This window comes from Pteropus vampyrus, unplaced genomic scaffold (genome assembly GCF_000151845.1).
Source record: "Pteropus vampyrus isolate Shadow unplaced genomic scaffold, Pvam_2.0 Scaffold8, whole genome shotgun sequence".
NCBI classification, from domain to species: Eukaryota; Metazoa; Chordata; class Mammalia; order Chiroptera; family Pteropodidae; genus Pteropus; species Pteropus vampyrus.
Genome location: NW_011888789.1, coordinates 15,552,901 through 15,569,806, shown reverse-complemented (window position 1 = coordinate 15,569,806; position 16,906 = coordinate 15,552,901). Strand labels below are relative to the sequence as shown.

The following is a 16,906-nucleotide window of genomic DNA, read 5'->3' as shown; positions in this document are numbered from 1 at the left end:
GCTACTACCACTGTACATAACACTGAAGATGCCATATTTTAACAAGATGCCAATGTTTAGGGTGAAGGTGGGAAAAACGGTGAATTGTAAGGGTCTACAAGACAGGAAGAGGGGCACCTATTGTCTAAGTAGTACGCCAACAATAATGCTTTACACTGTTAAACAATGCAAACACTCTGCCATTGGTTCTTGCTGTACTGCCTGTGGTAAGATTGATCATGTTAACACGTTAACTCTAAGAGGGGAGAATATGTGTTTAACTTTTGTCCCTAAGAACTTTGGACAATCAGTTTACAAATATTAAGTAACAGCCTAAATCAAAACAAAATCCATCACAGGTACTGGAAAAAAAACTTAAAGAATATTCCTGATTGACAATAAATCAGTGACATAATCTTTAAATTGAGAGAACTCTTTGTCAAGTGCAAAAGGCAAATGGACAAATACTATTAGACAATTATTAAATATATGTTTGTTATGATTTAAGAGCAGAAAAAAATCTCGGCTGAATTTTTATACAAGTCTTTATTTACAACTTATTTAACAACTGTACACTTTTTGCAGCCTTGAAAACATTTTTGTACTTGAATGGGAAAATATAGTTTGACCAAATCTTAACTTTATTCTTCATATACATATACATATATTATATGCATACATATAAACATGTACATATAATTAATATCACAACAAGTTGGCAGTCATAAAATTAAAATGATTAAGTGATATCAAAAGGAAATATAAGATCTCAAAAAAATTAAAAATCTGTCTTATGGTGCTTTCTTGGACTTTATATTTTTGTGACTTTAGTAAAAAATTTCTTAATGAGGCTCTCTAACAAGTCATTCACCTCAGAAAACAGTGAGAAAATCCACCAATCTAACACAGAAGTTTACCAAGTTGGTAAACTTAACAGTGGAAAAATACTTGGATGCCATTATGTACAATGTTGCTAAATCTGTATTGATTCCACTAGTGAAATGAGAAATTGAGAGTCCTAAGTGGATTTCATTTTTGGGTTATAATGACAAAGAATGAAATTGTGAAATTATAAATTCAATAGTCAACCAGAAATAATAATATACCTAGCAATATCCTTTTTTGCAAAGGCTAAACTGCAAGGTGGGTAACTACAATGTCAAATATGAAACTAACAATTCACAGAACAATCAATAATACTTAAGACATGAGTATAAGGCTTTAGAGCTGAGTTGTAATCAATACAACTCCAACTCCAATGTACTAAGGTGTTTTCCAGCTCATCTGAAAAGTTTAAAATATACTCTACTCTAGGGGGGAAAAAAAGCCTCTTTCTATCCCCAAATCTTTGATAGAATTTATTAATCAAAATAAGGCAAATTATTAAATATGTTTGAATTTTACCATTCATTATACAACCAAAAATTGGGTGTTATAAATGGTGAGACAATTGTCAAAACATGAACACTGCATAATAAGATAAACCTGGAAATTATCTTCTGAGCACAAAGCATTCTGAATTACACATAACCTATAAACAGAAAAGTTAGTGACAGCAATGACACTGTAGTGCATCTGAATTTTAAATAACTAAGGCTATTAAAAACAAAAGGCTACTATTTAAAAAATTAGAAGGCCTCGAATCATTGATTTGTAATTGTATACAGTCATTTCCTATATTTATACTAAAATGCTATTTCTTATTTCAAGCACATTGAGATCTTCCCTTAACTAATATGAGTCTCTGTAGAACACACATTAAATTAGGCCACCAAGAAAATAAATTCAAATCATACCGTTAGTCATCTGAACTTGAACGACAAAAGAATTTTATCATAATTTGCTTGGAATTTGATACTTGATTAAAAAAAATGTTTAAATGAAGAGGAAAGCATCGGAATAGGATAGTTTTAACTGAGTCCAAGCTGACTCAAAAGAATTATGATTAGTCTCTCATTTTCATTAAAAACTCAAAGATGCATTCCTGTAGATCCTTTTAGTTATGTTAAGCACTTTATTAAAAGCCAAATAAATTAGTAAATATTAAAAAATGTTTCATTAACTAAGTAACTGGAATAAAATGTTTGCTGCATACATAAAACTTAACTTGATTCATAATCTATCTTATTAAGAGCAAGAAACTGAAGAAAACCAAATAAATTATTTGGATCTTGATGTACTTTTAAGGTAGAAGATAATCAACTGTGATTTTGGGGACAGAACCAAAAATCTGTTAGCAAATTTTGTTAGCTCTATATAGATTTAAAAGTAATGAAATAGAAGGGTATGATGCTTATTACTTTTTATTTATAAATAAATTAAGCATTCATCAGTTTCTGCTCCATGTTAGAAACTATGCATCGTTAATGTTAAGATACTACATAAAAAAGGAAAAAAAACCTGAAGATACTAAGTTATGATTTATGAAATGATTTAATTATATCACTTGAAAAGTAAAGTGCTGAGAATCTGTTTAAAAATATATACTGAAAACTAGTTTCAAAGAATGGGGTTTTAATTTTCCCAAGGCTGGTGTTAATTTTAATAAAATAGTTTTATTCAACTATTGCGGTAAGATCTGAGTTATGCTAAATTAACTGAATACCTTTATTTTGTCCTTATTTTCTCTCTGGGTATTACAGCACTGGCAAAAAGTATTTTCTGCAATGATGAAAATGTCTGTATCTGTGTTATCCAATATGGTAACCACTATCCATGTGTGGCTACTGAAGCACTTAAAGTGTGGCTAGGTAACTGGGGAATTAAATTTATAATTTTATTTAATTTAAATGTAAATGTATTTAATTTTATTTAATTTAAATGTAAATTGGCTCATGAATTGGACAATGCAGGTCCAGAATCTATTCTTATTTAGATGAACAGGAAGCCAGTGGAAGATAAAGACAATTAGGAGGAGACTTAGCCATTCAACAACTAATTAGTAGATATTCAAAACATATTTTGTCCTCTTGTGTGTTTGTGTGTGTGTGTGTTTAATTTTTTACTCTGGAAGGACAAAAAGCAGCTCTTCCCTCAAAGGTCAGAGCAGAGCCTAGACTTCTCTATTTCAGTGTTGGTCTCTTTTAGGTAACCTGCCTAAGCAAAGCACATCAGTAGAATAGGAGATACTGCAGAATACTAAACTTTTCACACTATAAAAATATTTCTCTCATTTAAAAACACAAAGTAAAACAAAACTCTAAGACCGTGTTCTTATGAGCAAATCTTCCTATTCTTCGGCAGTAATCATATGTGTCGATGCTTATGTAACGACAAATATTTCAGTACTTTTGGACTATGATTTGAATACTAATATATTTGTTACAAAAGGAAGAGAGTCCTGACTCCTAAAAACTTCTCTCAGTTGAACACGCCAAAAACTTTGCTATATGTTATAGAAGAACTAAGAATATTTTTGTAGTATTGTGCCATCTTTAGTGTCTTCCTTTTCCCATTACCTCACTCCCATCGCTTTCCAGATTTTTTGACTTCACAGCTCCTGGAACCTGGCTGTCTTTATCCTGTCACTGGGTACACACAATGATGAAGAAACTAGGAAAATTAAGTACAGTTTGTAGGTTTGTATTTTAGGAGACAGGGAAATCAAAGCTAAGAACATCTTCTGATTCATCAGAAGATTATATTTTATTACTACAACTCCAGAAAACAAAAAGTTTCAAGGGTGTCTGCATTTGAGAGAACTTGGTTTCATGAGTGATTAACTTATAAAAAGAGTCTTATTAATGTGAAATACAAAATATAATTCATGCTTCATAGCCCCAACCCAATTTCAACTAGATTTCCAGACTTAGAATTTCAGATCTGACTTTTAAAATTTCAAGAAGAGCACATAGCCCATTTATTTGGGCAATCTTTTACATTCTTCTTAGTAGTGCTCCAAAATAAGGAAAAGAACCCCAGTGGAAAAGATAAATAGGATGTGCCACAGGAAGGTACAAGGAAAATAATTATCTAATATTAGTAAAGTGCTGTGGATCTTGGAGTGAAGGATAAATAATACATAAATGATTAGGAGTAATGGTAAATAATATTAAGATACTCATCTCTACTAGTGGCATATATAAAATAAACACAAGATAAAATGTATATACAGTAATCACTGCCCGTAGGTTGACAAATAGACCAAGAATAAACACGAGTCCCTTTTATTACAATTGCTAAACTAATTATTTTCATTTGTCAATTTAGAGATCTCTACAATGATAATGCCTGCTCAGAAGTCTTCCACATACATTATTAAAGAAAGCTACAGCATGCTTTGGTAGTTTTCTTTTTCTTACTTTGAGACTGTTCTCATGATATTTACTTCTTCCTTTAACTCCTCTGAGTAGATATAATTTGGGGTATTTGATAGCCCCACGGGCCTAAAAATCTTCAGGCTATGGATACCTTCTCTGATGATTTCATCTTTAGACCCTAAACATCTAATTCAGACCCTGGTGTTAATATATATCAGGGCTCTCCTTGAATATATATCTTTTCGAATGTTTAGTCTTGCCTTTACTTTGAAGAAAATTTTCTGTGGGGCTACTATGCATAATTAAGGGGAATAATAAAATTGAGCCTATGGTTTGTAAACTAGATAAAGCAGCAGATCTAGGTAACTGTTAGAAAGTGATTTTCAGCCACTACAGATTTCTTCTCATCTCATCAAGTTATAGTATCCTTAATGGCCTTAAATCACTATCTTACGTTTAGTAATGGGTTAACAGTTTCAAAATGAAAAGAGATGCTTTCCCCTCCAACAATAACATATACGGTTAACAATGACCACTGAAGGGAAGGAATTATATTTTTGTCTACTCTTTTTAATTGAATGATCATATAATAAAGTCAGATAATTTTACATAAACTGTTACTTTAGGAACATTTGTTAAAACGGTGTAAGTTTTAATTGTATTAGTATTTCCATCTGCCTGGATATTTGTTTATAATTAGGCCATTTCTTATCCCGATAATCCATTCTACTTTCTAGCAATCAATTTGCCTTAAGAGCAGTTCTCATACTTTCTCAGATTTCTATGCTCACTTATATACAGCATACAAACTTATGTTATAGACTATTGTTGGGAAATATCAGAAAACAGAAAAATACTGGAGACATCACATAATTGCTAATAATATAACTGTTAGAAAACATTTATAGATCTTCCACAACTGCCAGAACTCATATACTTGCCATCATTAGGTTCAGGTCTCTAGTTTCTCAACCTAATGTCCCTTTTCTATCATTTTAAGTGCACTGTGAAGAATCCAAGAATATTTCAAGATAACACAAAATATAAATAGGTGTTTATATTCATAAAGATAATACATGTGAATTGGATTGATAAAAAGTTGTTTAAAAACAAAATAATGAGTACATACTTCTCAAGAACATAATAAGCGATTTAAAAGAGATGGATGTCATCACATTTGTGCTGTCCTTCATTTTATAAAAAGAAAGCTAAATATTACTGCTTCTGTGATTTGAGGGAATGGGGCAGGGTAGAAAATAGCTGTGTCAGTAAAATAGCTGTGTCAGTAACAATTTCAAGTTTTTTAGGCTTCTGAGAAATGAATGCTATTAATTGCAAAATTTCAGCATAATAAAATTATTGTGCTGAAATTAGACAATAAAACCTTTTCAAGTTTTCCGATAAAAGGAACATATACCAATTATTATTTCAATATACTTTGTAGAAAGTAAAAATTAGATGACAGATATATTGAGAATAACTTTCCTCTTATAAAAACCTCATGATATAAAACAGTGAAATCATTGTAGTTACAAAGAATAAGCTCTGAAACTGCTGTCTAAATGTAATGAAACTGGGTTGTACAACTACCAAAATCAGCTGCCATTTTGACAGTGATAACTACAGGAAAAGAGATTATCATTATTAAATGGAAAACCCTTTTAACTAAAAAGGGAAAAATAAAAACATGCTAAAATAAGTTTCAAAGTTTCTGATATCTCATTTTTCTTTTGTTGAGTACAATACACTCTTTTATCCTACTTTAGGATATCACATAGGCTCCACTGTTGAGAAGTACAATGTTACATTAGTTTCATAGCCATTTCTAGGGAAAGAGTCCTTTCATAATATAAGGCTAAAAGGCCAAAATATCCTTCCATAGTTTAATGAATAGACAACAAAAAGCATTTTGTCTTGAGGTTGTTATTTTGCTCTTAGCCAAAACAAGATGCCAGGTACTTTCCTCTTACTTTAGGATCACAGATGTTCTGATCTACAGGTCTGTGAACTAGCTAGGTTTATACTACCTGTGGTTTGTGGATGCTTTTTCAGATAAATCTCACAGGTTCCAACTGAGGATAACTGTAACATTCCTGGAGTCTGAGATCTAGACAACTGGAGACTAAATTCAGAGATAAGATAATTTAAAAAATTTAGATTGTTTTTCCAAGATAATTCTTATAATGGGATAAAGATTTTCAAGTTTTTAGTATGGTATTATCTTTAAAAGATGAATGCTTATCTGAGAGGAAAAGACACTCAATATTTCATTTCATTAACAAGAATGAACAAAACTGTTATTGAAAAAAATGCGAATAAAGCAGTTCATAAATAAAATGTGTCTTTTCTTCAATTTAACTCATCTTTCACTTATCACTAATTGCTGATCCATTTACGCATGGATTTTCATGCCTTTGTGAAAACTAATGAAATATAACATATAGGCTGATGTTTCTGATTGAATAACATTCAGCTTAATTTTGTACAACTGACCTTTTATTATATAAATAAAACAATAAAAACTCGAAAAAATTACAGATATTTCCTTATTATAATTTAATCATCCTATTAAGACAATTTTTGCCAGGCTAGGGCTGGCTATCTAACAGAAATAATTCAACCTTGATCAATTTCAGTACATTGGTCCTTTAGGGACTTCTTTTTCTTAGTTATTGTCAAGTTATTAGACAAATGATATCAGATATCAAATGTTTGCAAGTTTTTAAGTACAGCTATATTATTTATTCTCTCTCTAGATGTGGTCAACCCTAATATTTGCTGGATTTGTTTTTCCCATTGTGAATTTCTTAAAAACACAATGCAAAACATAAATGTTATGCTTTAATGTTCCTTAGTCAGTCTTTGTATTTTCTTACCCTGGTTAGAAGGAAAACAGAAAATAAACTTTTGTTTATAAGAATTCGGACTCTAGGATGATGGCTCACCCCAACCTAATGAATAACACTGTTCTTACTCCACTGCTGAGACCAGGACTTGCTCCCCTGTCTAAATGAACTATAGCTGCATGAAGCTACTGTATATAAGGAGTTTGTAAAAATATAGCACAGAAGAGCTCACATTTAGATAAAGCACCCAATGTCTTAACTTCTGACATACCATGCATCATCATGAACCTCCTGAGAAATTATTAATCATTACTGGAAACAGAAATTTCATAAATCCTGTCCAAAGCTAGGCAAGGGAAACAGGGTTGTCACTGTTACAGCTACGTTTTACTTCTAATATATATTTTTTTAGAAATAATTTCTTCTATGTAGTAAAAGTGATGCACTAAACTTTAATGGAACAGTAAAGGAGAATGAAAGTTATACTTGTGTCAAAAGAATAGCATGAAACAGATGCTGATGAAAAATATATAAACTTCCTTTAAAACCTTTTCAACCATTTAGAGACCTATATCTGAGTAGGTAGGTAGGAAGGGGACCAGGGCTGAGGCAGTAAATAGAGAACTAATATTAAAAACCTCTAATCTCATGAGATGTAACCATTTTAATGAATAGTTCATAGAATCTTTTATGTTTATTTACCTTATTCTGTAGGTATAATTTCCAATAATTTAAATTTTACCAAAGTTAGTGTTCACATCCTGTTTTAAAACAGTTGAATCCTTATGCTATTTGAGAAATGAGGGGTTGGGGGTAAGAACCATTTTAAATAGTTTTTAATCTTTTATTGTTGATGAGGTCTGCTTAGCCTTCTGAAGCCCCACAATACATTCTACTCATGCATGTGGTTCTCTCCATTATTACTAATTCTTCCTGCTTTATGGTCTTATCAGGCAGAAGCATTCACACTGCGCTTAGACTTCTGTATTTAATGTAAAATTTAGCACAGTGCATGGAGTCATTTCTGTGTATATTCTAATACTTCCTTCAAGTATGCTTTCTGAGGACAAATAAAAACACTACTAATTTTTAGGTCAATTTTCTTATAAAAAAAGAAGGATTTAAAATTAAGCATTTGAATAGTTTCTAAAAATTCTCAATTACATTTAGCTTGATTTAAAGTTACTAATTTGTTCATGTACAGAACTAAATGAAACCTGAACTTCCAAATAGCAAGTACATGAAATGAAATTATCTTATTAAGTGACCTATCTAAAAATAAAAACAAAATCTACCTTATTTCAGTAATTTTTTGCTTTTAAAAAATGGGCTATGATGCAAGAAAAAGGCTCGAGGGGTACTTAAATATAATTGGGGACCAAATACTTAAGTCAATAGGGAAAGTCTGGGCAGAGGCATTTCATTTTCAAATAAATGATATTTTACATTTATATAGCACCTTATATAGTCAAAGTGCTTTACAATCATTATTACTTGACAGCCATTCATCAAGGTAAATAAACACGGTTTACAATCTATTAACAAATCTAAGCACTTTGGGGCAACCAAATACCCAAGAGAATCTTTTCAGTAGCAAATTCTTGGACTAATACATAGAATTAAGAAAAAAATGTAAAAGACCTGCTACAACATCACATATAAGAAGTCACTTATTGATCTTAATGACTGATATTAAGATGTTAAGTATTAGGAATTATTGAGAAATAGAAGGGTTTATACTAATAAGTAAAACAAATGAGTTGCAAGTCAACAAGAAGTTGCCTAAAAGGTAAGGCTACCTATTCCTTATAAGTGTATGAAAAATAAATCTTTTAGATGTGGAAGGTAATTAAAACTATAAATATCAGCCACACTGCCAGAATTTGATCCTCAGTTACTGTGACATTCCCAAATGAGAAAAAAATTAATGCACTGACTCTTTTTTTTTCTCTTGTAATCCCTCCCCAATAACCTAACCAATGCATTCACTTCTTCCAGCAACAAGATAGCAGAAAATAATAAAATTCTATATTTATGTTTTAAAAATGGTTTCCAAATCTTCAAACAAATTTAATTTCCTATAAAACAATGTAATAACGAATTTTTCCTCTTTAAATAATTCTATCACGTGCCTTAGGTAAGATCTGATCAGCACCTCTGCCAATGAATTTATGTCTTTGCAAAAAGTGCACTTGCCAACCATTCATTTTATATAGTAGGTATGCAAGTCATTTGAATTGCATTTGAAAACAATTGAAAACACAGATTAATACATCATAAAAAGATTAATTCCCTTTAAACAAAGACATTCTTATAAAGCATGGTAACACAGAGGCACAATAAAGAATATAAACTGTATATCAATTATTGGCAAAAAATCTAATTCATTACAAAGCCTACACCATTGGGGAAAGGATGTTTTCATACAAAGAAAAGTACTACACTATCATACAACACTTTTAATTGGGCGTTTAAAAAATTTTTGGCACATTAAAAGGAACTGAAAAAACTACAAAATAAAAGACCAAGAAACTAAAACATTACAGATACAGGAGAAAGTCCTCAAATGAGAAACAACTAAATAGTAACATAAAATAGAAACAAAAAATAAGCTGGCTGAATTTCCTGAAATGGTGTTATGTATAACAGAAGTATGTTTTGAATGCAGGGTGTTTTATATTCTAATGGCAAGATTTTTCTACCTTGCCGTGGCTGGTTGAACGTGGCCTGGGTAAGATCTTCTTGTGCTGGTTGCTTGCCTCTGCCTAGCCAGAAAGGACTGCCCTGAACCTGTACTAGCGAGTCTATCTTCAGCCGCCTTTTTATGCAGAGTCATTCCCTACGTAACACAGAAAAAAGAGTAATTAATGAAAAAATAATGGAACATACTCTCACAAAAGAAAATTCCATCATGCAGAATTTGTTACATTGCATCATAAGGCACAATTAGGAATGTTAATTCTGCTCATTATAGATTAAAACCTTATGGAGACATTTTAGTTCCAACGATTAGGTACAAATCTTCCTTTGGAAAAATTAAGGCTTAATTTTCTGAATTTACAATAACCAAAACATAGATAATAGAAACAGATTTTTGGAATATATTACCCATTCTCAATCATACATTCCCTTTCCAAACAAATATATGAAGTGATTTTTCCAAGGAAAAAAGTGCGATTGATTGGTAGCAGTTGATTGATTCAAGGAGTTGTGGAAATCACAGGCCATATGTAGAATGGAAAACCATAAATGCACTTCCTGTTTCTTAAGTGGAAAGGCAGACTAAGTATAATACATACCACCATGCTGTTTTTCTTTTCTTCAGGCAGACTTCTATTCTCAAACAAATTAAGAAAAGTTCCTTAAAGCCCCAAAACAAAGGGCCCAACAGAGAGAGCACGGGTTTTTCTTGAAGACAGGAGGATGGCCTACCAGCTTAGAGGGGAGAGGAGCCACGGTTCCTGGGCCCAGAGCACCTTAACAAGAGGGAGGAAACCTCGGGCGTGCTCTCTAAAGAAGGAGCAATTACAACAATGACAAGCCTATGAGGTCAGGAAAAAAGTGGTTTTGGTACTCATCTAATAAGCCACAGCAGAATCCTACCCAGAGAAACATTGAGAACTGACAGCACTGTTTAACCTTAGCAGTGACTGGATACAAGTAAACTGATGGAAGGAAGTGGAAGGTGGTAACAAGGAAGAAATGAGCAGCTGGGAGCCAGGAAGAGTCAGGCAGATAAGTTGAGTTATGTGAAAAGACACAACGGCTTTTCTGGAATGAACCTGCAAACTGGCACAGAAGACAGAAGACTAAAACATAAACTGTCCTATCACTAGTTAACTTCTAGGGAAAACACTGGTCATGGCTTTGCATTTTTAATAGAATTGCAGTCTATCACATATACCTAAATAAATAACATTCCTCCATTTACCAATGAGAAAATCCAGAACAGGTTTTTCCCTCAATTTGAAATGAAAACATTTAAGGACTTGAATAGAATTGACAAATATCTATTGGTAACCTTTATTTATTAATTTGACTACATATATTAACAATTATATTTTATTTAAAACATACTATATTTTTACTTTCATATTCTAAGCAACTTATTCAAATTCTTCATACACTTTTTAAGACCTAAGTATCCATCACAAGGCCATTCTCTGAGATACTTAATACCTTTTCCCAGCACTCACAATCTTCACTTCCTTTTCAGTTGTCTGAGATGCAGAACTTCCTGAATGTATATATGAAGCTATTACTGGCTATCTTATCTGAACATAACTTGTATGTGTCTACACGGAGTTATTCCTTCGCTCTCCAGAGAGCTGATGTTTAGGATTATTCCTTAATACTATATCATAGGATAAATTTAATTCCATAGGAAACATAATATGTGAAGTCATAAAAATCAATCAAGAATATGAAATTACTAATAAGGATTAAAGGGCAGAGCTCCAAGATAGCTATTACTAATCTTTAAGGAGGGCAAAGAAGAAACAGAATAGGTGGAGTCAGGACTAGTTCCCAGAAAACTTTCTTAAATATATAGTTTTTGTCCTATTTAAAATTTTTTAATTTACAAGAAACCTAAATTTGTTAGCAATAACAGTATTCTAAACCCAATATAATTTTCTCTTTTCTTAAAAAATAGTGAAAAAAATTTTACCAAGGCAAATACCAATGTGGATATGTCATGAAATTGTATGAATTTTTGACAAAGATCAAGTCACATTATTAGGAAGTCTGGGACACTAAACTTTAAGACACAGTATCAATTATACCTGTAAAACAGAAACAATGGTATTGTGTCAATACACAGCTACAGGGTGAGAGGGGGTTGGTGAAAGGAATCTGGTTTGATTTCCTGCCTCGAGACACTAACATTTTGAAAATGCAGAAGTGGTCTCACTGGGAAGAAGATAAAAAAAGAAAAAGAAGACAAAATGTCTAGGAAAAATTACTGAAAAAAGTACAGCATTCTTAAAAATCCACAGCTATTCATATATCCAGAAAATCTTATTGAAACCAGAATGTTGATAGCATTTGTTTTCCCCTGCAATACATCTAAAGTTTTTTTGTGTTGAAAAATCCAATTTCAAAACCTCAGGGTCTAACAACTGTAAACATTTCCCAAACCCTATGAGATAAAGTATACTCAGTGTTAAGTACCACTCTTGCAAAGGTAATGAAATAGTCCCACAAAACAAAAGCTACTGCATCTGTTATTCAGATATTATTAAAATACCTGAATTATTAAAATATCTAAATAATAGATGCAGTAGAAGAAAGAAGTTCTGAGAGACAGAAATCAAACTGTCATTTATCCTCCTGTTCTCTAGGGATAATGATGTGTTGAAAATACTTTAATACTGTTCATAGTGGTTCTTATTATCTGCTTTTCAGTCCTAAGGTCAGCATTAAGGTTTTGTTAGTGTGTGTTAGGATAGCAATTACTTTCAGATTCATTTGGTAGAATTACTTCTACAGTAAAGAGTGTAATAATAAAGACTATATATTCGCTGAACTTTACAATATACATTTTGAAGTGTTATTTTCTTACCATATTGTACCAGGCACTAACAATATATTTCTCCTCCATTTCTCGTTGACTCTTAGTTTTCTCATATTCTTTCTAAAAAACGAGCACATATAAACACATAGAGATGAAAAACAACTCAATATCAATAACATAGTCACAATTAACTGTCAAAATTAATGGACAGAGCTGCATATAGCAAGGCTTCTAGGAAAAAAAAGAGAATCAAAAATCAATTATCTTATTGTATAGTATAGCGAAATACCTCTAATGAATGGAACAGTCGTTCCCGTTCCTGGAGCTGATTTTTAAGAGCTTGTATCTCTGGTGCTGCTCCTTGATTCTGTTTAGGATCTAAAGTACGGATAACCTGCAAAAAATAATAAAAGAAAAAACTTTAAAGTCTCAAATTTAAAGAATGTAACATCTAAAGAAGCACTTATTTTAAAAAAAGGATAATCTTTGTGAGAGTCAAAAGCTATCTTACAAGGATACTTTAAATTTTGAATGTATGAAATAATATTCAATAGTTACAACTTTTAATTATATAAAACTTTTAAATTATGTAAAAGAATCAATTATAAGAAGTAATTCTGGCTTAAAATTAATAAATGATACTACAGCAGACATTACTGATAGCTGTCTACCCTTTTCCTTTCTTCTGATATGGTTCAGCTAACCCTTTGCCTCTGACCAGACATATACTTAGGAAGTGGGTCCCATTGGTTTAGAAGCCTATCATGTGGCCCATTTCCTCTTCTGCCAGTGGCTCAGTTTAGGCACAGGCATGTGATGTAATTCTAGCTGGCCAACTTGAGGTCTAGGAAAGGTCTTTTTTGCTTTTTGGCCCAATACTTTTACTATCAAAAACTACCAAACTTATAGAAAACTTGAAAAGGCAGAACAACAAAAACCCATTTTACCTCAGATTCACTAATTGCCACATTGCCACATTTGATTTCACACACACACACACACACAGTGCTTAATTGCTTCGGAGGCTATTTTAAAGCAATCTGTAGACATGATGACACGTAATCCTTAAAGACAGCATGCATCTCCTGTCTAAGGACATTCTCCTACATAATCACAATACCATTATCATCTGTAAGAAAATTAATAATTCTACAAATCATCACTATTCAGTCTAAATTCAATTTCCACAGGTGTTTCCAAAATGTCTTTTCCAACTACCCTTTCTGCTCCTAATCCAGGACCCAACAATTAATGCATTGCATTTGGTCCATAGGTCCCTTTAGGCTTTTAAAAATTATAACAGCCTCTTGTGTTCTGATGCCTATTTTTGTTTTTCATAATACTGACTTTTATCCCAAATTCAGCATTTATCTGATGATTTCCCAAAAGTGTTATTTAACTTGTTCCAATTATCTCATTTTCCCTAGGAACTGAAGTTAGGTCTAGAAGATTGCTTAGATTTAAGTTAAGTATCATTGGCAATGATATTCCATCAGGAGGGACAAAATGGTTGTCCTACCATTAATACAGCTAATTTGGGTTACTGGTATAAGGTGGTGATTGCCACTTATTTCCTACATAAAGGTACATTTTCCTCTTGGTACTTCTTACTCTTCTCCTGACAGCTCTCTATGTGAGAAGTCACTGTACCCGCACTTTTGGAAGACAGCTACGCTCGCCACTATACCATCGATGCACACTGTACTTGCACTTTTGAGAAGTGATCAGGAAGTGGAGTGAGATGCTCACGAATGCGTACTTACACTTTTGGCTTTCTCTAAGTATTTTTTATATCGTTCTTCCATTTGTTTCATTTCTTCTTCTTTCTTCCGTAAAGCTTCTTGTAATTCTTCAATTTTTAAGGCTGTAGATGAGACAGTTAAAAAAATTTTTTTTAGACTATAACAACTTTAAAAATATTTCAACTAACAAAATAATAGGTAATAGTTTTGAGAGATTGTTTGATCTATTCCTATAGTTTTCTTTTTAAACAATTCATATGTAAATTATTTTTTTAAACAAAAAACTTCTCATATAAACAAAAACTCTGGTATGGATGTGCTTAAATTAAAAAGTATCCATTGATGGATGAATGGATAAAGAAAATGTGGCCTATACATACAGCCGAATAATATGCCAGTGAATTGTATACCTAAACATTGGTTACAATGGTCATTTTTATATTTTATTACAATAAAAAAAGTAAAAGTCTGTGTTTTGCTCCCACCTTCACACAAAAGAATTAAAAGAAGTCAAGCTATCTATATGTGTAAATATCAACAGAAGTAAAAGTCTGGCTAACTTATATTCAACTACACTATAAAACTAATTTTTTAAAATATTCATTATTCGCATCCATAGTTAAGAAAAAATTCAGAACTATTAGAAAAATCTAAGGAATATTGTAAAGATTATATATATATTTTTGTAAATAAAGCAAATTCTTTAATTGCTAGAATAGGTAGGAGGGTCTAGTTCTAAAATAAACAATTTTATATAAATTCATTAACACCAGGGTACTGTATGGTTAACCAATTGAAAACTATGCTAATTAGGAAAAACTCACAGCTGTTGTTAAATCTTGGTTCGAGATCTTCAATAATGGCTCTCTTCTTCTGCAATTCATTATTGGCTTCATGCAGTTTTTCTCTGTAACAAAATATGTAGCACTGTGTCACCTACTACTGTTTGGATTTTTTTCCCTGTCAAATGAAAAATCTAAGTTCTTATTCTTGGAATACACTTACATATAGCACCCACTGCAATGAAACAAAGATGAAAAGATGAATCCAACATGAACTTAAAATATTGTTTAAATAACTAAAAAATAGAGACAAAAATTTCAGAGCTTGAAATGGTAGTCATTTCTTTTACATAAACCTGCACAAGAGGTATAAAGAACTTAATGATCTTTATATTTTTCCTGGGAATAAGGATATTATAAAAGTGAAAAACTTTGCAGAGGTTTCATAATGCAGAATCTTATTGCAAAAAAGTGAAATTCTAAGAATAAGAATAGAAAGGACACTATACCAATAAAAAAGAATAAATTAATAATACATGCAACTGCCTGGATAGATATATCACAGAATGCTGAACATAGGAAGTCAGACACAACAGGGCAATTCTGAATGATTTACATTTATATGAAGTTCAGAAAGTGTCAAAATGAATGAAAGCGATTAAGATCAGCACAGTGGCTACTTTGAGGATGTAATCAATCAATTAGAAGGGAGAATAAAGAATCCTCGTGGGTTGCTGGAAATATTCTATATGTTGACCTGGGTTACCTATATATGTAGGAAAACATTCATCAAGTTATAGACTTAGTAACTGAGGATTTGTGTACTTTACTGTATTTAAGTTATATTCTAATACAAATGTAAAAAAAAATAATGAACTGAAGTTTTTTCTTGGTGTTCATATAAAATATGTAATTCTCCCTATGTAATATTTAGTGTTGCACTCTGTAATATGAGAGGGAAAAAAGGCTGCCAAAATTGAGAAATACAGAAAAAAAGCACTTTATTTTTTCTTTCTCATCTTTTCAATGCATAATACATTAATACATTTTCCTTTTTCAATAATTTCTTTGAGCGTGACACACATACACACACACACACACAAATAAATGGATAAGGCTTAAAGAATAAGAAAAACGAAGCCCAGTGAAGAAACAGATTAAGAAAGAGAAATCTCAGAACCACGTGTCCCTATCCCCTTCCTATAGGTAACCAAAATTCAGAATTTTAATCATTTTCATGATTTTTGCAATGGGTTTTTGTATGTATTCCTAAATAATATATTGCTAATTTTGCCCAATTTTTACTTTATACATTACTTATACTGTATGTATTGTTCTGTGACTTCCATCTTTTACTTAACATTCTGTTCTTGAGATTCATCTATGTTGTTGTTAGCCCTAGTTTACACATTTTTACCGCTGTACAGTGTTCTATTGTTTAAATATACTTCATTCTATCTATCATTTTACAATTGGTAGTATTTGTATTGCTTCTACTTCTCTGTGATTACAAACAATGTTTGTCCATACTTGTATATGTCTCCTGGTACACATGGACAGCAGCATCTCTAGGAATCTAGGGTATATACAGGGGAGAAAAACTGAGGGTCACACAATATGTGCATGTTCAAGTTTACTAAGTAAACTGCAGTGGATGAGAATTACAACACTGCCAAACATGATTGGCAATATATATGTCTGATTCTTAAATTTTACACATTTGGTGTGTGTAAACGACAATGATTTCCATCGTCGTTTTAAGTCTGCATGCGAAAGATCATCA

General features: G+C 31.8%; 1 protein-coding gene across 2 annotated transcripts in view; it reads right to left on the bottom strand.

The window, feature by feature from the left end:
* Nucleotides 1-506: 506 nt before the first annotated feature.
* Nucleotides 507-16,906, bottom strand: part of LOC105300628 (hook microtubule tethering protein 3) — a 64,625-nt gene continuing 48,225 nt past the window's right edge. For both annotated transcript variants that reach the window (XM_023519841.1, XM_011372938.2), the window contains 5 exons: nt 15,166-15,248; nt 14,363-14,463; nt 12,889-12,993; nt 12,648-12,719; nt 507-9,923 (listed from right to left, as the gene is read on the bottom strand). In XM_023519841.1, the coding sequence (XP_023375609.1) occupies nt 9,783-9,923; nt 12,648-12,719; nt 12,889-12,993; nt 14,363-14,463; nt 15,166-15,248 (502 nt within the window). In that variant the 3' untranslated portion in view covers nt 507-9,782. The remainder of the gene's footprint in view (nt 9,924-12,647; nt 12,720-12,888; nt 12,994-14,362; nt 14,464-15,165; nt 15,249-16,906) is intronic.